This window comes from Mucor mucedo (assembly GCF_025094135.1).
Source record: "Mucor mucedo strain NRRL 3635 chromosome Unknown EV154scaffold_56, whole genome shotgun sequence".
In the NCBI taxonomy this organism is placed as follows: domain Eukaryota; kingdom Fungi; phylum Mucoromycota; class Mucoromycetes; order Mucorales; family Mucoraceae; genus Mucor; species Mucor mucedo.
Window position 1 is genome coordinate 50,029 of NW_026252340.1, and position 22,115 is coordinate 72,143.

The window sequence follows — 22,115 nt, forward strand, 5'->3', positions numbered from 1 at the left end:
AGGCTGAGGCTATTATTTGCTATCAGGATGAAGGTCTCTCCGGTACCCGGTGTAGACATTGTAAGTCTTCAGTCTTACAATCTTAACCGTGATAGGGCAGTAAATCGTGTATACAATCTCAAAATATGTGATGTAGAAGAAGAAGAAGAAGAAATCGACCACGTGACTCTGAAAGACATTGGTTTATAAAAACGCGTCTTTTCTTTTAATTTTTTTTAGTCAGAGAAGGTCATCGTTTTGAATATGCCTTGTACATTAACAACTTTTTTTTTGTAAAGGAGTACCGAAAGAGCATCGATGATATGGTTGCACCAATTTGTAGAATAAGCGTATGTGCACATCAATGTTAAAAATCAAAATACATTGCCTTTTGCTTTTACGTGCAAAACAAGTAACTCGCCACAAAAGATAGACGAGGGATGTGCCTTCAAAAAGTGAAGGGGCCACAAAAAGCCTCAATTTTTTTTTTTTTTTTTTTTTTTTTTTTACAGTGTGGCACAAAAAGGGGAGGACAACACTTACACACAAAAAAGAGGAGCGGATATTTAAATCAATGACGTCTTTTTTTTCTTTTTTTTTTTAACCGTGAGAAAGAAGTTGCCAGTACGATTGGTTTTCGGTGAAATAAAATCCGTTTGTACGATGGAAAAGAAGAAAATGCCAATCTAAGAAAGGGAATTTCCATCAAAAGGGTTTACTGGGTAAAAAAAAAAAGAAAATTGTAATGGTGTGGTTTTTTTTTTAAAAAAAAAAAAAAATAGTCGGTGAGAGAGAGGGTATGGGGGTCTCTCTCTGGCGGAGTTAATCCAAAGGGGAACAGAGAGAGAGAGAAAAAGAGAAAAATTTTTATACTGTCCCCCACCCCCCTTTTTTCCCCTTTTTAACTTATTTAAACATGGAGTTGCCAAAGATTGAATTAGTGTCAGCCAAGACAAACCTTTTTGAAACCCTCAAGACCGAAAGTTCAAACTATGATGGTCTTATTGTTATTTTCACTGACAAGCAAGCTTTAATTGACTTGGTCCCTTCTGTCAAGAGACACATGGAACTCGATGCCACTTTTGGTTCCAGTCTTCAATTAGTTCTTCCCAGCACTGCTGAACCCGCTGAACGTATTCTCATTGCACCCACAGGATCTCTTCTTAACGATTTTGACGATGTCCGTCGTTTCAAAGACGTTGCTTATGAGGCAGGTCTTCAAGCCTTAAAGGTCGGTATGTCTCGTCCCTTGGTCTGTTTCGCTGACGAACCTGTCTCCACTGTGTCTCAATGGACATTTGGTCAAGACAACAGTGATTACAAGCATTTCTTGGAAGTCTCCATGTTGGCCCTTTTAGAATCCACCTTTGAACCTGTGGATGTACGTCAACATTATGAAGCCACCGGTAAGTCCATCACCACCTTTTCTCATATTGGCTTTGTATCAGGTGCCGATGTAGATGCTACTGCCTTAGTAAACAATGTGGCTGCCATTGAGGCCGGTCGTCGTATGTCAAAAGATATCGGTAACCCTGATCCTGAGATCATGTCACCCATCAATGTTGCAAAGTACGTAGTGGAACAGTTCAAGGACATTGAGAATGTCAAGGTGACTGTCATTGATGATATGGATATTATTTTAAAGAACTATCCTTTGGCTCATGCTGTGACCCGTGCTTCTTTACCTGTCCCCCGTCATCATCCTCGTATTGTGCATTTCGAGTATGTTTCCCCCAACCAATCTCAAGTCAAGGAAAACCTCTTCTTTGTTGGTAAAGGTGTTACCTATGATACAGGTGGAGCTGATATTAAGTGTAGTGGACATATGAGAGATATGTCTCGTGATAAATGTGGTGCTGCTGCTGTTGCTGGTCTCTTTAAGACCATCTCTATGTTGTCACCCGAAAAGGTGAATGTGACAGGTGCTCTCTCTTTAGTACGTAATTCTGTGGGACCCGATATGTATGTGAGTGATGAAGTGATTGTTGCTCGTAGTGGTAAGCGTGTCCTTGTGGGTAATACCGATGCTGAAGGTCGTATGGTGATGACGGATTTGTTGTGTGAATTTAAGGAAAGAGCGGTTGCCCATTTTAATTCAGATAGCGCATCTGCTAAAGCACCCAGTCTTATCTTTACCTGTGCTACCTTGACGGGTCATGCTATTCGTGCTTATGGTGGTTATGGTATCAGTCTTGATAATGGATTTGCACGCAAGAACAAGGTCAGTCAACGTATTCATGATGCGGGACATATGATGGCGGATCCCTTTGAGATTTCTACTTTACGTCGTGAGGATCTTGAATGTGTCAAGGCTGGAAGATCCAGTGAAGATATTGTATCTGCTAATGATCAACCTTCTACCATGACAAACCGTGGTCATCAATACCCTGCTGGTTTCATGATTCAAGCCTCTGGTATTGATCAATATGGATTAGATAACAAGAGTGGATTATCCATTGGTTTCACTCATTTGGATGTGGCTGGTTCGGCCGAAACTGTTTCTGCCGAGGCTTGGAGTTTACCCAGAGTGACAGGTTCGCCTGTCGCTGCTTTAACTGGCGCCTTTTTACTTTAAGTTCTGTGTGTGTGTGGGTCGTGTTTACGCAAGGCGCGTGTTATAGTAGAGGGGGTAGAGGTGGAAAAGATGATTGCTGGGTAATCTCTCACACCTTCCCTCCCTTTCTATTGTAGGTATATCTTAAAAAAATATAATAAAAAATTAAGGTTTTTTTTTTTTTTTTATTATTATCATTATTTGTTGTTGTGTGAGAAAAAGTGTTTGTGCTCAGGTACGGGAGTTAATAAAGTATCTTGTTCCAATGCAGCTACCATATTATCCAAAACTAATTTTTCCATCTTGTATTGACTTTCATTGGTAAAGGTACCAATGTGAGGTAAGAGAACAGAACGAGGATGAGTTAATAAACCGGGAGAGATCTTGGGTTCTTCTTCAAATACATCCAAACCTGCAGCCAAGACTTTACCGCGTTCAAGGGCATTAATCAAGGCAGCTTCATTGATGACTTTACCTCGGGCGGTATTGACGACAATCACATTATCTTTCATCATGGCAAATTCCTTGTAACTGATCAAATGGGTAGTGGCAGCATTTAAAGGACAATGCACGGAGATGATATCGGATGTCTTGAGTAAAGTTTCAAAATCCACATATTGGAGATTGGATTCCTGCTCAACTATAAATAATAATAATAAGAAGATCTAAAATAAGAAGGTGTAACACAAAAATGATCACTTACGTTCGAGAGATAATCGATTGCGATTGTAATATTGAATTTTTCCCAAATCAAAACCAGACATACGCTTAGCCAATGTTCGACCGATACCACCAGCACCCAAGACACCAAGGATTTTACCCTGAGGGTCTGTGCCCATACGTACACCACTTCGCCACCTTCCCTGACGTAAATTCTCACTGGCGGCCAAAACGTTACGACAGCAGTTGAGGATAAGAATGGCAGCAATATCAGCCGTGGCATCATCTACAGCCACGGGAGTATGGGATACCATGATTTTCTTTTGGGCACAGGCAGAGACATCAATAGAATCATAACCAGCGCCACAATAAACAATGTATTTTAAGGAAGAGGGAAGATGGGAGACAAGTTGAGCATCAAATGGACCTACCACACTTTGTGATTCAGGTGTACGATAAATGATGGGTACGTCCTTATACTTGGTTGCGCAATCCTCAAAGAACTCGAGACGCGATTTAGAAGTGTAGTATTCAATCGAGTATTTCTTACAGAGACGTTCATAGTCTTCTGTAGCGAAATCAATACACCCTACAATTAATACTTGAGGTGCCATCTTTTTTTATTTGTATTGTCTAAAAAAAGAAAAGGGGTAAAAATAAAAATAAAAACAGTGCAGAACTTTATACGGGAAAAAAGAAAAAATAAAAAATTGTCCGCTTTCTTTCCCCCGGGAAGACGGGGAGAAAAAGAGAGAGAAACACCTGTGATTGAAATTAAATCAATGCAGATTTATTATTTTAGTTTACGTCATTGCGAGAAATAAAAAAGTTGACACCAACTAATTCTAATCCGTTGGATTGAACAAAGGATTTGAAATCCCAATTATTGGGTTGTTCTTCCAATGTATGAAAGTCTGCATCCTTTGTGGGTTGCTTGTAGATTAAAAAGATATATCGATGATCCCCAGTGTTGGGAGGAGGACCAGGACCAATGTAAGGAGCCAACTCACTGGCTTGTGTGAAATCTGCATCCGAAGGGATATTGACATTGACCCAGTGGCGGTAAGGGCCAAACTTGGGGTTCTCCTTGGATGGCGCATCAGGATCCACCTACATGAAGGGGGGGAGGTTAAGTGTCTGTCTCGGTGTGTGTATGTGTATGTGTGTGTGTGTGTATGTGTTACCATTAAAAGCGTGTATTGTGCATCCGTGTCAGGTGCAATAAATGTCACAGTGGGTGCTTTATCCGAGTCTGAAGGCTTGATAAAGTTACCCAAGGCAACGTCCTCGGTAGGATAATTGACACTGACTAAAGTGGAAGGACTAAATCCTTCGGGAACAACTACAAGTGAGGTGAGTATGAAAGGTCTCTTTTTATTTATTTAATTACTTACTATGAGGAATAATATCTGCCTTTTTTAAAGAAGCGTTTATATTTTGATCAAGCGTGACAAGAACCATGTTTGTTGTATACAAAAAAAAAAAAAAAAAAAAAAAAAAGAAGAAAAAAAAAAAGACGCTTTAAAGTGAATTAAATCAAACTAAAACAACGTTTTTTTCGGTGAAACCCAATGAGAAAAAGTGACGTGTACTGTTGTTGTTATGTAGTGGAAAGAACTCCTCCTTAAAAAAAAATTGTCCCACACAAAAATCTTTTTTTTTTTTTTCCTTGTCTTTGTTTTAAATAAGATATGTCTACAACTACTCCGCAACCTGTTTCTTCTTCCAGTGATAGAAGACCTGTACCTGTTAAACTCGTCTTATTAGGTACACGACTTTCTTTCTTTTTTTTTTTTAGCACTCCAAAACAAAAACAAAAAAAAAAACTAAATAAGAGCTCGTTTTTTTTATGTAGGTGAATCAGCGGTTGGTAAATCAAGTCTTGTTATTCGTTTTGTCAATCGTGAATATACCGAAAATAGAGAACCCACTATTGGTGGTAAAGTTATTGGAGACAGAGAGAAGGGGATTTTTTTAGTAGCAGTGCGATCGTTAACCCACTGTTTTTTTTTTTTTCGTTGTAGCTGCGTTTTTAACACAAAAGTGTACGGTGGATGATCGTACAGTAAAGTTTGAGATTTGGGATACAGCAGGACAAGAGCGTTTCCACTCGTTAGCTCCGATGTATTATCGAAATGCACAGGCAGCCATTGTGATGTATGATATCACCAAAGCCGTGAGTAGCACAAAGAGTGACCGATAATAAATATATATATATATATACTAAAAAAAAAAGATGAGAAAAGTCTACATTGGATAAAGCCAAAGGTTGGGTCAAGGAGTTACAACGCCAAGCTAATTCTCAAATCGTCATTGCACTTGTTGGAAACAAGTTAGATTTGTGTGAGATAGGTGAAGAGGATGAGGAAAATGATGAATCTGGAGGAAGACAGGTGAGTCAAGAGGAGGCCTCTGCTTATGCATCGGAGGCAGGTCTCTTGTTTTTTGAGACAAGTGCAAGAACAGCAACCAATGTGGATGATGTATTTACTGAGATTGGTATAGTTGAACCCTAACCACATGCAGCAACAACAGAAATACTAAACTGTCTTTTTTAATATATATATATGAAAAAAAAAAGCTAAAAATATTCCTCACGACTATCTTGCAAATAATAAAAATGGATCACGAGTTGCTGGAGGAAATGGAAATAATGCAAGACTTGATCTTTTACGTGAAGCAGGTGCAAATGGCAAAAGTACAAGTAGTTGTGCATGTTAAAAAAGTTAAAAACGTCATTTTTTTTTTTTGTTTAAAAAAAAAAAATAATATATATAATTTGAAAATAGCATAATTAAATCCATGCAAAAAAAGTTTAAAAAAAAAAAAATTCATGCATGTATTTTTAGTTTTTGTAAAAGATCCACGGGTCCAGTTCACATATATTTAAGAAATTATTAGTTTCGTAAAAGTAGCTTACCACATGTAATATTATATGCAATGTATTTCTCCTTATTACGATGAAATCGTACACAAAAAAAAAGTCGCTAAAAAAGAAAAAATTCATTCTGGTCAGAGCTTTCTTAGAAATATTCTGATGTCAACCACAATGAGATGAACACGTTGCTATCTTTTTTTTTTTTTTTTTTTTTTTTTAAAAAAAAAATTCGTAACAGTAAAAGTGTTTCATATTCTCATGGGCATTTGTAGATGCTAGCATAACAAGTCAACTCGGGAACAAAAATCAATGGTTCCATATCTACACATACAGCAAATAAAAAACAATGTAAGAACAAAAAAAAAAAAATAATAAACACACATAATAATAATATTCCAAGTTGGACGAGGAGTTAGTGTACCTGTTTTTTTTTATTGTCTTGTAAAAATAAATTTACTTGGGAAAAAAAAAAAGAAAGGAGGGAGGGTCCATTTTTGACAAGTATAAATTTGATTTCATGTTAACTATCTTTCTCTTTTTTTCTTTTCTTTTTTTTAATTTATTTATTCAATCTTTTTTAACCCCATTCCTTTCTTTTTTTTTATATATATATATATATATGATGACCAACAATAAAGATACTATGCATACTTCATATACCAAAACCAACACCACGAAACCAAATGGAGGCGACACGATCACTCGAATGCACCCTTCCATGAAAAGACCCAGAGCACCTATTGCTTGTTACCGTTGTCATCATAAAAAGGTGCGTTGCGATGGTGTTCATCCCAATTGTACTCGTTGTTTATCCACAGGTGTCTTATGTGCTTACCCAAGCTCACGAAGATCTCGTAACACTCAACCTACCAATGTAGACCCTTTTATTGATAATCTGTCTCAATTGGAAACCCGTATTCGTCGTATCGAGACAGATCTGGAATCACAACGCGCACTTGTTCGTACCGTATGCAATGATACCACCACCACCACCACCACCACCACGGATACCAATCGCAATAACAATACCGCATTGACCTCTCGTATGCTCAAGACAGAAAAGGATCTACAGGAATCTCGGTCCATTGTTGCTCAATTACGTTTAAGAGGTGAACAACGAGCAGCACGTGGAAGAAGAGCTGCTGCTGCTGCTGCTGCTGCTGCTGCTGCTGCTGCTGCCTCTGCTGCTGGTACTGGTACTGGTGGTACGTCTGGTTCTGCCGCCGCGGGCTCCGTTCCTTCTTCAACGCCCGGTCCTGACAAAAATATACTACTCTCTGGGAAACAATCCAAGGAAGCCGCTTCTAATACCGGTCATGGTAAAGGAGGAGGAGGAGGCATAGGACAACAACGAGCCAATAAGCCACGAGCAAAAAAAGAGTCGATCAATGCATCCTTAAATGAATTTAATCATCATCACAATGGTAGTGGTCATTCGATTTCTTCACCTTCTCCACCATTTTACTTTAGTCAGTCGGATACATCATCGCCGGTCGATTTTATGAATCCTTCACCTTCTTATTATTTTCCTTATTCGCCTCATGGATACACTACAGATATGACTCCCATCTGTGGTGGTGGTGGTGGTAGTAGTAATCATAGTACGAATCATCATGCATCGTCAGCAACGACACAAGCTTCGTCTGTTAGCACTGCCCCCTTTTCAATGATGGTAAGTGATTGGCCACTTTTGAACGATTTGCCGCATACTACAACCGCGACTCATAATGGGTTTGTGGATCCAATGATTATAGCAGCTGCAGAAGCGCATCAACATGGGATAGCTCCTCCTTTACTTTCTGTTTCGAGTTATATGACTCTGGATGAAGATAATTCAATTATGGCAGCGAGAGCAAGATCATTGGCTCAAACACATCCTCACCCACAAAATACCATGATGGCCATGCCTGGACTTCAACCCTCGTCTTCATCTACCTCTACATGTTCAAATAATTCTAATTTTGGGAATTATCATGTTTATGACACAAGCTATACCAATTTCATGGATAGTAGTAGTAATAATAATGATACAATCATGATGATGGATCCACAATCCAATATGAGATGATATGAATGCTTTGTCTCAACCATTTTTTTTTTTTTTTATTTTTATTTATTTATTACTACATATCCCATTCAATAAAAAAAAAAAAAACATTTTTAAAAAACAAAAAAATATGCTTTTTTCTTTCTTTCTCTCACATATTTTCAAGTCGACGAACGATATGCCACATTAAATCCTGATTTGTCCAATAAGAGAAATGAGCTGTCAATCCACAGAGATAAGGGTTACTGATTAAGCCAAAAAACGTTTTTTCTGGTTGTAATACGAAATCGATTCTTTTCGGTATACCCGTGCAATCGGATGACTCGCTTAGGGAGCCCTTGGTCACGGTGGTCTCCAACACCCGTCTTTGACGTTTTGATATCACCTTGGTTGTATCTTCGGAATGGCGACGTTTATGGGTTGTGTCCATCGTGGGGATATACACACAATGTTCTTTGCTTAATAAATACTCTTCTTCTTCATCTTCACTGCTGTTGCTGCTACTACTACTACTGTCGTTGTCATCAACAAGAGATAATGTGGGTGTGGGTGGCATGACAAGGGGGACGGAGGAGACTGTGGTTGACAGATACCGTTTCAGGGCAGAAAGTAAAGTGTTGCCACTGCGTAAGGTAGACTCGAAATGCAGGATGGGTTGATTCTCCTTTAAAAGCAGGGAAATCTTTTGGTGTTGCCCCCATACCATAGAAAGGAGAGATTGCCATACATTGGAGGGGTTTATCCCCGCATATGGCGATATACAGGAAGTGTCAATCAGTACAGCGGGGGTATTTTTATAGCTTGATTTCAAGAGAGGTTCAAAGCGATAAGCCTAAAAAAAAAAAAAAAAAACGGATTGTGGATGATGTTAGTTGTATATATATATATATATATAAAAGGGAAGAGGTGAACTTTACAAGTGGGTCGTAAGGATGAAAGATGTTTTCAAAGACGATACTAGGATGAGGATGGTATAATTTAGGATCTTGGTCTCTAACGGTTAAAAAGGCACTTAAGGGGCTTCCCAAGGTGAAGAAGAAATCTGGTTTAAAGAGTAGAGGAGGAAAGACCAGGTCCAGTTTACTATGGATTTTAGTTTTCTGTAATTGGTTGGATAGGATATCCCATGTAATGATGCCACCCAGCCTGAAAAAAAAAAAAAAAAAAAAAAAAAAAAAAAAAAAAAAAAAAAAAAAAAAAAAAAAAGTAATGGTTTATGAATGAATAGGGTATGAACATTGGCGTGCTTACACAACTTACGAATAGGCCAAGATGGATATTTTCCCAGTGAAGCCCCGATTTTGAGAGATAAAGTGAAGATAAGCTTCATTGAATGTGTTTGTCACATGATTTACAATACTTTGACCTCTTTCTTTACTCAGATAGAAAAAGGCATCGGCCAGATAATCATTATTGACCATACGCATGGTAGGAATTGATCTGAGTGTAATGTCATCCATGACGGTGTCTGTTTCTTTATGGATTTGTTTGTGCCACTCGATAGGGATATAGGCGATATTTATCTCCTTGTCGGGCCTATTTTCTTGTACTGCATGATTTGTAGTGTCGTAGAGGCTTTGTACTTTTTGTGTGTCGTAGTAGGTTAGGAATGATTCAATACGGGATATATGAAATAGTGGAGGTAACTTACGATGCTTTTGAAAGAACCCAAACTGCTCTGTTTGCTAAAAGATGTAGAGAAATGTAAATGTGTATGTGTGTGTGTGTGTATTGATAAGCAGTGGAAACATCTCACTTTACCTGTCCAATACCATGGATAACAAAGGCAACATGATCGGCAGGACCGTTTAATGTGGGTGTTTGTAAAGGTGTCATGGTTGATAATGAAATTTTCAATAGATCTATGTATGTATGTATATAAAAAGAAAGAGAGAGATATTACTTTAATAAAAGTGTTATATATATTTACATACTCTTTAGTCAACCCCTCCTCCCCTTTTGTTAGCCACTTTATTGTTTTCACTCCTTGGAACATATATTAAAATAAAATCAACTCTTTTTTTTTTGGGTCTCGTCTCTCCCGCGGAAACCCCACATGTCGGAGTAGTTCGGGTAAAGTACGAATTATCATGAGGAGGGGGAGGAGAGAGGCTAAAGTAAAGTTGGGCAGGAAAAAGGGGGTGAAACAGAAGAGTTGAATGTTGTACGGTGACTGCAGAGTGCACCCTACCCTTGTCATTTCTCATTAAAAGCATTATCAAATAGTTTTGTTCCATTGATGTTGCCGTTATTTGCATGTGAAATGAAAGCATACACACACACATATAAAAAAAAAAGGGTCCGGGATTTTAAAACCTCGTGGGAAATTCAAAGTTTTTTTTTTTTTTTTTTTGCTGATGTATCAATGTTAGATACTGTATCTATGTATATATACATAGATACGCCTTGTGTTCTCTCTTTTAACAACAGCAACAGCAACAACAACAACAACAAAAGAAAGGTCTGGCTGATTCCTAAATTTAAACCAGCCTAAAATAATTGATGTGCAGGAACCCTACCCCGCCCGATTTTTTTAACGCTGACCCCACATTTTAGAAACATTTAAATAGCGTCATGGATCTATCTTTTTAAAAGACTCTTTTCTTCTTTTTTTTAACTTTTTTCTCAAATAAGAAATACAATATAACAAAAAAAAAATGTCTCACGGAAAATTCGATGCTATTAAAGTTGGTACTGGTGAAGATCTTGTTACCTTGACACGTTGGGTTATCGCACAACAACAAGTAAGTCAGAAAAAAAAAGGGAGGGAAGCTCACTTTTAAAAAAAAAAAACGTGTTTTCTTATAAAATATGTGTGTGTATAGGAAGCACCTGAAGCTACCGGTGATCTTACCTTGCTCTTGACTGCTATTCAATTCGGTTGTAAATTTGTTGCTTCCAAGGTAAAGCAAGCTGGCTTGATTAACCTGTAAGTGTTCCCATCCCCAAAAAAAAAAAAGAGTGTAAGCCGTCTATTTGCAGAAAGTAACCCTCCTTTATAGTTTGGGTTTGACTGGTTCCGCCAATGTACAAGGAGAAGATGTAAAGAAACTCGATGTGTTGGCCAACGACATTTTCCGTAATGCATTGATTGCTTCCGGTAAAGCATGTTTGTTAGTATCCGAAGAAGATGAAAACGCAATGATTATTGAAAACCCTCATCAACGTGGTAAATATGTCGTCACTTTTGATCCTTTGGATGGTTCTTCCAATATCGATTGTGGTGTCTCCATTGGTACTATTTTCGGTATCTTTAAAGTCGTAAGTCCCCCCCCCCCCTTCGTTATTGTCCCCGGCATGGATCCAACCAGTTTTCTAATCGCTGTCATTCCATTTTGTAGAAAGATGAGGCCAACCCTAATATCACCGATTGTATTCGTAGTGGACGTGAATTAATTGCTGCAGGTTACTGTATGTACGGTTCTTACTGTGAAATGATCTTGGTAAGAATAAATAAGAGGGGGCATATCCGTTCTAAATGATGATTTCTAACTCACTCCCCCTCCACTTTTCGTCATTCTTTTGTCATCTTTTTTTTTTTTAGTCTGTCGGTAATGGTGTAAATGGCTTTACTTTAGACCCCTCTATCGGTGAATTCATCATGACACATCCTAAGGTAAAGCTTTTACCGCCCGGGTAAAATCGGAGGTTGAAATATTTCGTGAACTAAAAAAAAAAAAAAAATTGCCCTTGTAGATTACTCTGCCTCCTCGTGGTAAGATCTATTCCATTAACGAAGGTAACTACAAGTACTTTGATGAGCCCAGTAAGAAATACGTCGATCAAGTCAAGCAAAAGTACAGTGCTCGTTATGTTGGTTCCATGGTATCCGATATTCACCGAACTTTGTTATATGGTAACACACACACACATTTTTACAGTGGGAAGTGAGGTTTTTTTTTTTTTTTATTAATACACTTCTTTTTATCACAGGTGGTATCTTTGGTTACCCTGCTGATTCCAAGTCAAAGAAAGGAAAGCTTAGAATTTTATATGAAGTCTTCCCCATGGCTTATTTGATCGAACAAGCAGGTGGTAAAGCGACTACCGGTACAATTGATTGTTTGGATTTAGTACCTGAACATATCCATGATCGTTCAGGTATCTGGCTTGGTTCAAAGTTGGATGTTGAGGACTTGGAAGCTTGTTACAAGAAGGCTTAAATTGTGTAAATAAATTCCCCCCACCCCTTCGTATTTAAATAAATAAAAAGATAAAATAAATAAATGCATAGTCATTGTTTTTTTTTTTTTTTTGTAAAGCATAAAAGCAAAGGACTCATATAAAAAATCAACTACTAGTAAAAACGTTATGCACATATAAACAAATCACGACTGATATATATATATATATGAACATTATGCACATGTTATACGACCCACGTACTTGGCTGCACTGTACTCAACTTTTAAATAAGGCGCTATTGACACAAGAAATAAAAATTGGAACGATGGATGATGAATAATGGACCTGATTTATAATCAGTTTTGCATTAATCAGCCATTTTGGGAATACCTATATAAAGAACAAAAAAAAGGGGGGTTCATATTTTTTATATCATTCAAACCAAAACAAACCAATCTCTCTACAACAACAATGTCTACTACTACTCGTGCCATTTTCTCTCCTATCAAAGTCGGTAACAACAACCTTCAACACCGTGTTGTTCTCGCACCTTTAACTCGTCTTCGCGCCACTTTGGATGCGGTGCCTACCGACCTCCAAGTCGAATACTATAAGCAACGTGCTTCTGAAGGCGGTCTCATGATTACAGAAGGGACGTTTATTCATCGTCTCGCAGGCCATTATGAACTCGCACCTGGTATTTACACACAAGAACAAATCCAAGGTTGGAAAAAAATCACCTCGGCTGTCCATGAAAAGAAGGCGGTTATCTTTTTACAGTTATGGCATCTAGGTCGTTCCGGACACAGTAAATGGAACCCCAATGGTGAACACACTGTCTCTGCCTCGGCCGTTCCTCTGTCTGGTAAAAACAGATATGGCGATGACCATGAAGTACCTCGTCCACTTGAAATTGATGAAATCAAGGTCATTGTAGAACAGTACCGACAAGCTGCATTGAATGCGATCGAGGCAGGATTTGATGGTGTCGAACTTCATAGTGCCAATGGTTACTTGCTTGATCAATTTATTAATTCGGGTACCAATCATCGCACAGATATCTACGGCGGTTCTGCAGAAAACCGTACGCGTTTTACATTGGAAGCCATCGACGCCATTGTTCAAGCCATTGGCCCTGAACGTACTGCGATTCGACTCTCCCCCGGTGAAGTATTTCAAGACATGCATGATGATACAGAGGTTGAAACATGGAGTCATATCACATCCGAACTTCAAAAGAATCATCCTCAATTAGCCTACCTTCATTTTGTTCAGTCACGAGCAAATATCTTTGGCAATGACAAACAGATTGTACCTCTGAATACATTGGAACCTTACCGTCAAATCTGGAAGGGCCCATTTATCACGGCCAGTGGATTTACAACAGCTGTGGAAGCGGGATTAGATCTTGCTGAATCTACGGGTAACTTGATTGCGTTTGGACGGGCCTTTATCGCGAATCCCGATCTTCCTGAACGTCTTCGTCATGGTTGGGAACTCAACCCATATAACAGAAGTACATTCTATACTCAAGGTCCAGTAGGATACACTGACTATCCATTTTATAACGCTGCAAAGAATTAGAAACTTTTTACATTTACCATTTTCTTAACTACTTTTTTCAATAAATATTAATTTTTTAATTTATACACCATAACTATGCAATAGTTGAAACGTCTTTACTTTTGCATACATATTTGATTTCTTTGTTAAGCAAAATTTCTTCACTGGAAGTGTATCTCTTTATGTATCTAACTAATTATGTTTCAATGGGATCCATCTAATGACTTTTCATTGCACTGTAATATACCTCTATATATATATATATATATATATTTGATGTTTTTTATTTATATAACAGCCTTTTTTTATATACATATTGTTCCTTGATGAATTCCAGAATCATTGCGGGGTTTATTTCCAGCTGTACGTGTCTACCTTCTATTTTTAGAAGAAAAATAAGCATTTTTGGAATGAAACGTTTTCTCTTCTCTCATGAATTTTTGGTCCTACATAAAACAGAAAGAAACGAAACAGTGTTTAAATTCGTTAGCCCTACTTTCAATGTATCTTATCAGCCATGTTTTACTTGAAAATGGGCAAGTTCTTCTTGACAAGCGCTTGACAAAATTGTTTCGACTGGTTTCTTAATAAGTCTTGGTTTTTATCTTCTTTGTTGTTGTCATAACCGCTCCCAAACTCCCTCTAACATCATTGCTGCTATCGTCATTTCATCGTCACCCTAGAGCATTTTAGGCTTGGTGTCGAACATCATATTTAATTCTAATATGTAAAACAGAAAAAAATCGATGGTTTTAACAAATGGCTTAGCAGCACGGATGGTCATCTATTGTTTTTTTTTGTTTTCAATCATTTATGTTGTACAAAGTTTTCCAATAAAGTAGTAGTTAAATAACCTTGTGGTTCTTTCAGGGTACCTGGCTTTGTCTAATGGTAAATGGAAGCCGTTTAGAAGAAAGCTAAAAATTGCGCATAGAAAATAAGAACCGTCCGCGACTATTATAATTTTTTTTTTAAAAAAAAATAATAAGTATACAATAAAATCAATTGTAATCCATTATATAAATTAACTCTGATCAATAAACGTTCTGTATAAACGTACGTATACGCTAAACCTGTATTGTATCGCTCTTTTTCTAAATAAAAAATAAAATAAACGTCATTGACAAAAAAAAAAATCCTTTGTTCGATGGTAAGGGTGGACAGATATACAAAAAAAAAACTGTAGTTACAAAAATAGCACTTGTAACATATTTACTGAGAATTGAGTAGCCCCCCTTTCCCCACATGATAGGACGATTTTATATTAGCGCTATTTATTCCATACCCCACTTGCATTAATAATCGAACCTGATTTATAATTATGATTTCATTAATCAGCCAAAATTTTCGTGTATACACATATAAATAAGGGAAAAATTGAAGGGTTCCTGTCAAATTATTACCATCACTATTAATTCTACAACAATGTCTACTACTCGAGCTCTTTTCTCTCCTATCAAAGTCGGTAACAACAACCTTCAACACCGTGTTGTTCTCGCACCTTTAACTCGTCTTCGTGCTGATTTGGATGGAGTTCCTACAGACCTCCAAGTCGAATACTACAAACAACGTGCCTCAGAAGGCGGCCTAATGATTACTGAAGGAACGTTTATTCATCGCCTTGCAGGCAACTATAAACATGCACCTGGTATTTACACCCAAGCACAAATCGAAGGATGGAAAAAGATCACCTCGGCTGTCCATGAAAAGAAGGCGGTTATTTTTACACAGTTATGGCATGTCGGTCGAGCTGGATCCAACGCATTTAACCCCAATGGCGAACAAGTGGTTTCTGCCTCTGCCCTCCCCTTACATGGTACCAATACCTTTGGTCCTGAATATGATGTTCCTCGAGCACTTGAAATCGATGAGATCAAGGTGATTGTGCAACAGTACCGACAAGCTGCATTAAATGCTATTGAAGCAGGATTTGATGGCGTGGAGGTGCATAGTGCTAGTGGATACTTGCTGGACCAGTTCATCAACACATCGAGTAATCATCGTACGGATATTTACGGGGGTTCCATCGAGAACCGTGCGCGTTTTGCATTGGAAGTCATTGATGCCATTGTTCAAGCCATTGGCCCTGAACGTACAGCGATCCGACTCTCTCCCGGTGAGGTATTTCAAGAAATGCATGACGATACCGAGGTTGAAACATGGAGTCATATCACATCCGAACTTCAAAAGAATCATCCTCAGTTAGCCTATCTTCATTTCAATCAAGCGCGATCGAATATCTGGGGTGAGCATAATAGAGTCCCTCTTAATACATTGGATCCTTACCGTAAGATCTGGAAGGGACCTATTATTACGGCGAGTGGATTTACAACAGCATTGGAGGCTGCATTTGACCTTGCTGAATCTACGGGTAATATGATTGCGTTTGGACGTGGGTTTATCGCGAATCCTGATCTTCCTGAACGTCTTCGTCATGGTTGGAAACTTAACCCATATGATAGAAGTACATTTTATGCTCAAGGTCCAGTAGGATACACCGACTATCCATTTTATGACGCTGCAAAAAACTAGATTTATATAATACCCGTTTCTCTTATCAATAAAATATAAATTATTATTCGTACATTAATTGATGAATTATTAAAATACAATGATTTTCATCTTTATATCCTCCCACTCATTGATTACGATTGTTTCATTTGTTAAACCAACAGTTTTTTTATCTACCTCAATAGCTCAAATCCGTCTCCCTCTCTTTCTCCATGTTCAATTGATCGCGTTTAAATGAGTTTTTTTTTTTAACACTGTAAACTATCTGCATATATTTGGTGTTTTTTTATTGATATATTAGTTTTTTTCTTTTTCTTTTTTTTTTTTGGTTTACATGAAATCATCGAAATCATCATAAGTAGTTGAGTACTCTCTAGTTTGAGCAGGCTTGGCAGCGGCGGCGGGTTGAGCCTTGCCCTTGGTCTTTTTGCTGTTTTTAAGAGCTTCCTTTTGTTGACGTTGCTTATCGTTTGCAAGAGCTGTTAAACTGGATGCAGCCTTACGGACATCCATATCCTTCATGGGTGCAGCGACATCCTTTGCTAATTGATCAATGAAAGTGGCATAAGCAGGGTTACCCTAAAGTACATTTTAAAAAAAAGAGAGAAAGCCCTTGTTTTAACACCAAAACTAGTTTTTTTTTTTTTTTTTTTTTCCTATTGCTTACCTTTTGTTCGAGGATCATGGGAATCAACAACTTTTGGAGTTCAATAAAATCAGCACGCGTTCTAGGCTTAATTGATTCCACAGGCTTTGCGGGTACCTTGGCAGCTACACATGTTTACCCATCAATTTTTTTTTTTTTTTTTTTTTTTTTTTTTTAGAAAAGCCAGCTTTCTCTTTTCTGATTAAAGATTTTAACTTACGTGCAGAAGCCTCGAGCTCAGAGAATTCGGCCTTTTTAACACCGGCTTCCTTTTGAGCCTTTTCAAATCTCTCTTCCTCGGTTTCACCTTCCATAAATTTCTGGGCCTACAAAAAAAAAAAAAAAAAAAAAAAAAAAAGGAAGAAATGAGAAAACAGGGTTTTTTTTTTAGGGGGGAAGGGATAGAAGTCAACTTACCAAGGCAATTTTCTTTGCCTTTTGTTCCTTCAAAATTGCTTCCTTTTCAGCAATTTTTTGCTTCAAAGTCAAGTTCTTCTTGGCAGGTGTAGCAACGGTCTCGACTTCCTTCTTTACTTCAGGCTTAGTTTCCTCATCGTCGTCGGAATCATCCCAATCTTCCTTGACATTGTTACTGTTATCGTCACTCTCCTCTTCATCCCAGGACATTTTAGGCTTGGTGTTGACAACAACCTCGGTATCGTATTCTTCCTCTTTTTTAAATTAATAATATAAAAAGGTAGTATTAATACATAGTTACAGGCAATGCCCATTCTGTTTTCTTCTTTTTACCCCAATCACTCATTATATCACTTTTTTTTGTTTGGTTTTAGTAGGAGAAAAAAGAAAAAGAAAAAAAAACCTTTGAAATTTCGCAGTCAAGGTGATGGCTGGGCAGCAACGGTAAGCCAATCAGCACAGGTATGTGATGGCTGGGACGTAAAAAAAAAATAAAGAGGTTCGTGGTAACCATTGTTACTAGGAATGTTACCAACTTGGAATTTATACGTATGTTTAAAAGTGTATTTGATACATCCAAAAAAAAAAAAAAAAAAAAAAATTCGAGAGTGAATATGAGAATATCCGTTTATTAAAACGACTTTGGGGGATTATGACGTGTTTCAAGAGTTGAAGTCAATTGGGCATCCAAATGACTTGCTTAGAGTTAGTAAACACAAATATTCCAAGAAGGTATCATGCATATATATTGCGATGTAATATAGTAAAAAGACACTGAATAAACACGTAATATTACATGATAGTAATTCTTTAGAATAAAGGGGGGGGGGATACATTTTATTAAATACACACATGAACTAGATGGTAGTAATGATAGGTTTCTTGTTCTTATTTCCAGACCATAAAAAGCCGGAAACTAAAGTGGCTAAAGTGATAGGCACGGTCCAATCGTCTGTGATTCCAAATTGTGAAGCAATGCCTAATACTATGGTAACACTCGTAAATAACGCAAATGGGTCGTCTTTTTTACTGTAGGTAGGGTTTAATGAGTGACTGCATGGGAAGGTGCAAGGTAGTCCATTGCATTTTAAGCAACATGGTGTTGTCGTACCTTTTTTATGATTTTCGTCGTTCACGATTTCTTCGATGGTGATGGTTGTGGGGCTTGCTGATCGTGTGGAATCGCCTAATTTACTAACATCGTCTTCGGATTCTTCTTCTTCCTCTCCTTCGGATGGATGATAGTGTTCAAATCCCTCTAAATCGCCTCGAAGCATTTGTTCCAGTAAATCGGTATCCTTTATAGCTAATGATCTACGTTTGGAATCCATCAACATCTGTGATTGTCTCTTTGGGTCTCTTTGGATGGTGGGTGGTGGTGGTGTTAATAATCGATTGATGCTATTGTGACTACTACTATGTGGAAACATGGTTTGATCTTGAAGTTCCTGCATATGAGAGTGAGTATATAAGAACGAAAAGATGATGTATATAAGAAAAAAAAAAGCAATATTACCTTTTGCAGATGTTCAATTTGATCTTCTAACCCCATAAAATCCTGTTCTAATTGGGACACGATTTCATCCTTGATTCTCAATTCCTTCTTCAAGGTTTCAACGTCATTATCTTTATATCCATGCTGACGTTTAATCTGTTCCTTTTCTTCATCTAATTCGTCTATTAAGTCCTCTAAGCGGCCGATTTTATTTTCAAGCTCGATAGCATATGATCCTTGAGAGATGGTGGAATGGATGACAGGTCTACAGATATGTTGAGCTTCCACTTCTTCATCCTCTTCGTTATCGGGTGAAGGCAGTGTCATGACCATGGTGGATTGATCAATTGGCTGCATAGTAAAACAGCAAGTATCATCACAGGTAGGATGCCCGGCGATCTTTTTTTTTTATTGCAGAAATTAGTAGGTATAAAATAAGATAGAAAAGATGAAAGTAACTAACCTGTCTTTGAAGTAGATTTATATTCTGCACCAGAAATTCATATTCTGGGCCCACGGATTTCATTTGAAGTATTTGGTTATGATTAAATTGGTTTAGTTTAAGTGTCTTTTCATCCAACTCTTGCTGTAATAGTTTGAGAGCTCTTTGAAGTCTCACATTGGAGACGGTTAATTCTTGTATTGTCTTTTGCAAGGGACTTGTCTTTTGTTCGATGAGATTGTCGGTGTCTACTTTTAGTAATCGATTTGTTCTTTGTAATTTCACGTTTTGTAAAGTCAATTGTTCTATCTGTGCTTCCAGTTGCCTTGTGCGTGTGTCTGAATTTCCCCTTTGAATTTCTCGTTTGCTATTGTTTTCCCGCAGTGGTGAACTAGAGGAGTTTTTTTTTGTGAGGGTGTGGTCGTTTTTGGGTATAGAGTAGTTCATGAGATTCGAATTGACACTGAATCGAGGGACGTCAGTTGGAATAATGACTGAGTCTCTCTGTTGTGTTGGGTATTGAACAGAAGTTTCGGAAGAGGTCCTCATTTATTTATTTGGTATTGTTGTGTTTGAAAGAAAGGGGGAAGGGAGAAGAAAAAAGAGATTATAAATAAAAAAAAAAGCTTTTACTTTGTACAGTATGCACGAGTTCTCACGTTGCACACACACTTATTGACATCCCCCTTGAATCTTTAAACCGCCCTTCAATGTAACAATCTTCTCTTTTCGCTACTTAGTTACATACTTGATGAGACGTGTTCTTATGTCACTGTACAAACAGAGCTTGTGTCTATTGATTACATCTGTCATCCCAGCAGCAGCAGCAGCAGCAGCATCAAAAAATACAATGGTCTCTTAATTAAATATTCCTTATTTATACAAGTGTAAGATCCCTTGTAGAAAAAGAGCACCAACAAAATAACAACAAACTCCTTGAAATCCCAGTTAAAAAAAAAAGTGAGCTCTTACACATCATTCGATTTATCCTTTATTTTTTTTTAGGCGGGTAACATTTGATTATTTTATAAACACTCAAATTGAGCAATTTTCTTTTTCTGTCGAAAATAAAACTATAAAAGTAAACATGAAACGTTGTAACACAATTGTTTATTTTTAAAACTTTTTCTTTTCCGTGTGAGGTGTATCTAGCCAAAAGATCATCCCAAAACGCCTTTCCCCAATCAATTCACTTGCTCACCCAACATTGCTCTTTTGTTATGATATTGCCTCCTTAGAAAAAAGTTCGTGTTCCTCAAAAAAACAAGATAAACCTGATGCAAATGCAATAATTATCCAAGGGTTGTATAAGCCCTTATGCAGTCAACCTCGGTTTCTCTATTATTATTATTTTTTCATGTGCATTTCAAAGCCATATTTATCATCTTTTATAAAACGTCCCATGTTTTACGTGTCTATGTGTGGCGCATAGCTCTTTCATAGGTCAATGCGTTTGAAAAACTGTGCTACGGATCTTTAAAACCCAAAAGATGAAAAAAAACAGAAAAAGAATTGAAAAGGGGTCCCTTAAAAACACGCAAGAGAGCATGTTTGCCACGGATTAAGAAAACCGTGTTTGATTCGAAACCCCCCAAAAAAAAATGGCGGAGTAGTTCTCACTTTCGATATCCACCCACATGGCACCCTTAAACCCGAAAGATGTATAAAAAAGAGGTGTAAAAGATATTGTTTTGTGTACTAAAAACATGAGATGAAATGCAAGTATAAGAAAAAAGAGGAGGTGATTTACACTCTTAATTGATAAATAGGATAGAAAAATTAGATATAGTATGTTTTGATGTGCTATTTGCATATCTTTACATTCTGGCAGTCAACCAATCAGCGGTAATAAAGATTTGGTCTTTATTTGACATTGCGTTATGCATAAAACATTGAGGCACATTTATAAGACTAGCACATTTTTTATTTCAACTAAAAAATACCTGCATAGAATCAAAGGGGAATGGATTTATTCCTACATGTAGCAAAATAAAACAACACAACCATTATATAATCAAACACATAAGCTCTTATATCCTTGGTTACACACACAAGATAGAGAGCAATTTTAGCTGAGATCAATGTTATGAGTGCCTAAACAAACAAAAACAAAAAAAGTGTAATCTGAGTGGCAAACTTTTGCTTGAGATGAACAAGAGCATATTGTAAGATAGAATTATATATATATATATGGGGGAGTAGCACGTGTGTAATGAGAAATGTATCACGCCGTACATATGTCGTCTCAAAACATTTGAACACACACATAGACACAAAAACATGACGAAAGCACTTAGCGCAGTAGATAACTTCTTATTATTACCAGGTGATGCAAATGTAACTCCACACAACAGAGACACAAAAAAAGGAGAGAAACCAATGATTGGATCGTGCTGAACCTAATCCGCTTATAATGCACCCTAACAAGAAAAAAAACTCTCACGAACCGAAATAATTTTAGAGATAAATGTATGTAGAAAAAAAAAAGGGTGATAAAAGCAATGATAAGTAAGTAACCAAGCAGCTTATCTGTAATATTACTAAAACGTATAGAAATAAAGAAGAAAGCTTATCTGTATCTTATCATATTTACATTTTTTTCACAAATTCGCACAAAATATCAAAAAGAATTAGGTTTGTGAACTTTACTGATGAAGTAAGCTTTTTTTTTCATCATTTGGTATCTTAGCATTAAGTTTACTTTTTTTTTTTCAAAAAAAAAAAAAAAAAAAAAAAAAAAAAAAAAAAACTACCATAAAAGCCAAGCTCAGATAGACATGATAATGTACTTGAGCAAA

General features: G+C 37.2%; 10 protein-coding genes across 10 annotated transcripts; 6 read left to right on the top strand and 4 right to left on the bottom strand.

Moving 5' to 3' along the window:
* Window positions 1-747: 747 nt before the first annotated feature.
* Window positions 748-2,827, top strand: EV154DRAFT_511405 (uncharacterized protein). Its single transcript, XM_051601804.1, has one exon. The coding sequence runs from the start codon at window positions 896-898 to the stop codon at window positions 2,552-2,554; it is 1,659 nt and encodes a 552-aa protein (XP_051456788.1). The 5' UTR covers window positions 748-895; the 3' UTR covers window positions 2,555-2,827.
* On the bottom strand, window positions 2,699-3,935 carry EV154DRAFT_511407 (putative NAD-dependent D-isomer specific 2-hydroxyacid dehydrogenase). The gene is made up of 2 exons (XM_051601805.1): window positions 3,237-3,935; window positions 2,699-3,173 (listed from the first exon to the last, which is right to left on the bottom strand). The coding sequence occupies exons 1-2, from the start codon at window positions 3,805-3,807 to the stop codon at window positions 2,731-2,733; spliced, it is 1,014 nt and encodes a 337-aa protein (XP_051456789.1). The 5' UTR covers window positions 3,808-3,935; the 3' UTR covers window positions 2,699-2,730.
* A 56-nt stretch (window positions 3,936-3,991) lies between these two features.
* EV154DRAFT_422142 (phosphatidylethanolamine-binding protein) lies at window positions 3,992-4,536 on the bottom strand (the record flags this gene model as incomplete). Its single annotated transcript, XM_051596076.1, has 2 exons — window positions 3,992-4,303; window positions 4,378-4,536. Coding segments are annotated over 2 exons (471 nt in total), but the record flags the coding sequence as incomplete, so codon positions are not given.
* Window positions 4,537-4,771: 235 nt separating this feature from the next.
* On the top strand, window positions 4,772-6,007 carry EV154DRAFT_511410 (Vps21 late endosomal rab small monomeric GTPase). The gene is made up of 5 exons (XM_051601806.1): window positions 4,772-4,960; window positions 5,049-5,132; window positions 5,218-5,369; window positions 5,440-5,692; window positions 5,775-6,007. Exons 1-5 carry the CDS (start codon window positions 4,885-4,887, stop codon window positions 5,912-5,914), a joined length of 705 nt encoding a protein of 234 aa, XP_051456791.1. The 5' UTR covers window positions 4,772-4,884; the 3' UTR covers window positions 5,915-6,007.
* Window positions 6,008-6,652: 645 nt separating this feature from the next.
* On the top strand, window positions 6,653-8,139 carry EV154DRAFT_590299 (uncharacterized protein; the record flags this gene model as incomplete). Its single annotated transcript, XM_051606872.1, has 1 exon — window positions 6,653-8,139. Exon 1 carries the CDS (start codon window positions 6,691-6,693, stop codon window positions 8,137-8,139), a length of 1,449 nt encoding a protein of 482 aa, XP_051456792.1. The 5' UTR covers window positions 6,653-6,690.
* Window positions 8,140-8,151: 12 nt separating this feature from the next.
* On the bottom strand, window positions 8,152-10,319 carry EV154DRAFT_511415 (DDHD domain-containing protein). Its single transcript, XM_051601807.1, has 5 exons — window positions 9,880-10,319; window positions 9,770-9,803; window positions 9,379-9,700; window positions 9,036-9,264; window positions 8,152-8,950 (listed from the first exon to the last, which is right to left on the bottom strand). Exons 1-5 carry the CDS (start codon window positions 9,952-9,954, stop codon window positions 8,270-8,272), a joined length of 1,341 nt encoding a protein of 446 aa, XP_051456793.1. The 5' UTR covers window positions 9,955-10,319; the 3' UTR covers window positions 8,152-8,269.
* Window positions 10,320-10,648: 329 nt separating this feature from the next.
* EV154DRAFT_511418 (fructose-1,6-bisphosphatase) lies at window positions 10,649-12,387 on the top strand. The gene is made up of 7 exons (XM_051601808.1): window positions 10,649-10,862; window positions 10,944-11,047; window positions 11,121-11,379; window positions 11,460-11,561; window positions 11,663-11,734; window positions 11,815-11,974; window positions 12,052-12,387. The coding sequence occupies exons 1-7, from the start codon at window positions 10,776-10,778 to the stop codon at window positions 12,279-12,281; spliced, it is 1,014 nt and encodes a 337-aa protein (XP_051456794.1). The 5' UTR covers window positions 10,649-10,775; the 3' UTR covers window positions 12,282-12,387.
* A 327-nt stretch (window positions 12,388-12,714) lies between these two features.
* On the top strand, window positions 12,715-13,827 carry EV154DRAFT_511420 (uncharacterized protein; the record flags this gene model as incomplete). Its single annotated transcript, XM_051601809.1, has 1 exon — window positions 12,715-13,827. One exon carries the CDS (start codon window positions 12,715-12,717, stop codon window positions 13,825-13,827), a length of 1,113 nt encoding a protein of 370 aa, XP_051456795.1.
* A 1,404-nt stretch (window positions 13,828-15,231) lies between these two features.
* Window positions 15,232-16,338, top strand: EV154DRAFT_603237 (uncharacterized protein; the record flags this gene model as incomplete). Its single annotated transcript, XM_051607341.1, has 1 exon — window positions 15,232-16,338. One exon carries the CDS (start codon window positions 15,232-15,234, stop codon window positions 16,336-16,338), a length of 1,107 nt encoding a protein of 368 aa, XP_051456796.1.
* Window positions 16,339-16,647: 309 nt separating this feature from the next.
* On the bottom strand, window positions 16,648-19,866 carry EV154DRAFT_422126 (translation initiation factor eIF3 subunit-domain-containing protein; the record flags this gene model as incomplete). The annotated part of the gene is made up of 7 exons (XM_051596075.1): window positions 16,648-16,896; window positions 16,985-17,088; window positions 17,184-17,289; window positions 17,381-17,632; window positions 18,298-18,828; window positions 18,897-19,274; window positions 19,339-19,866. 7 exons carry the CDS (start codon window positions 19,864-19,866, stop codon window positions 16,648-16,650), a joined length of 2,148 nt encoding a protein of 715 aa, XP_051456797.1.
* Between the last annotated feature and the right edge of the window lie 2,249 nt (window positions 19,867-22,115).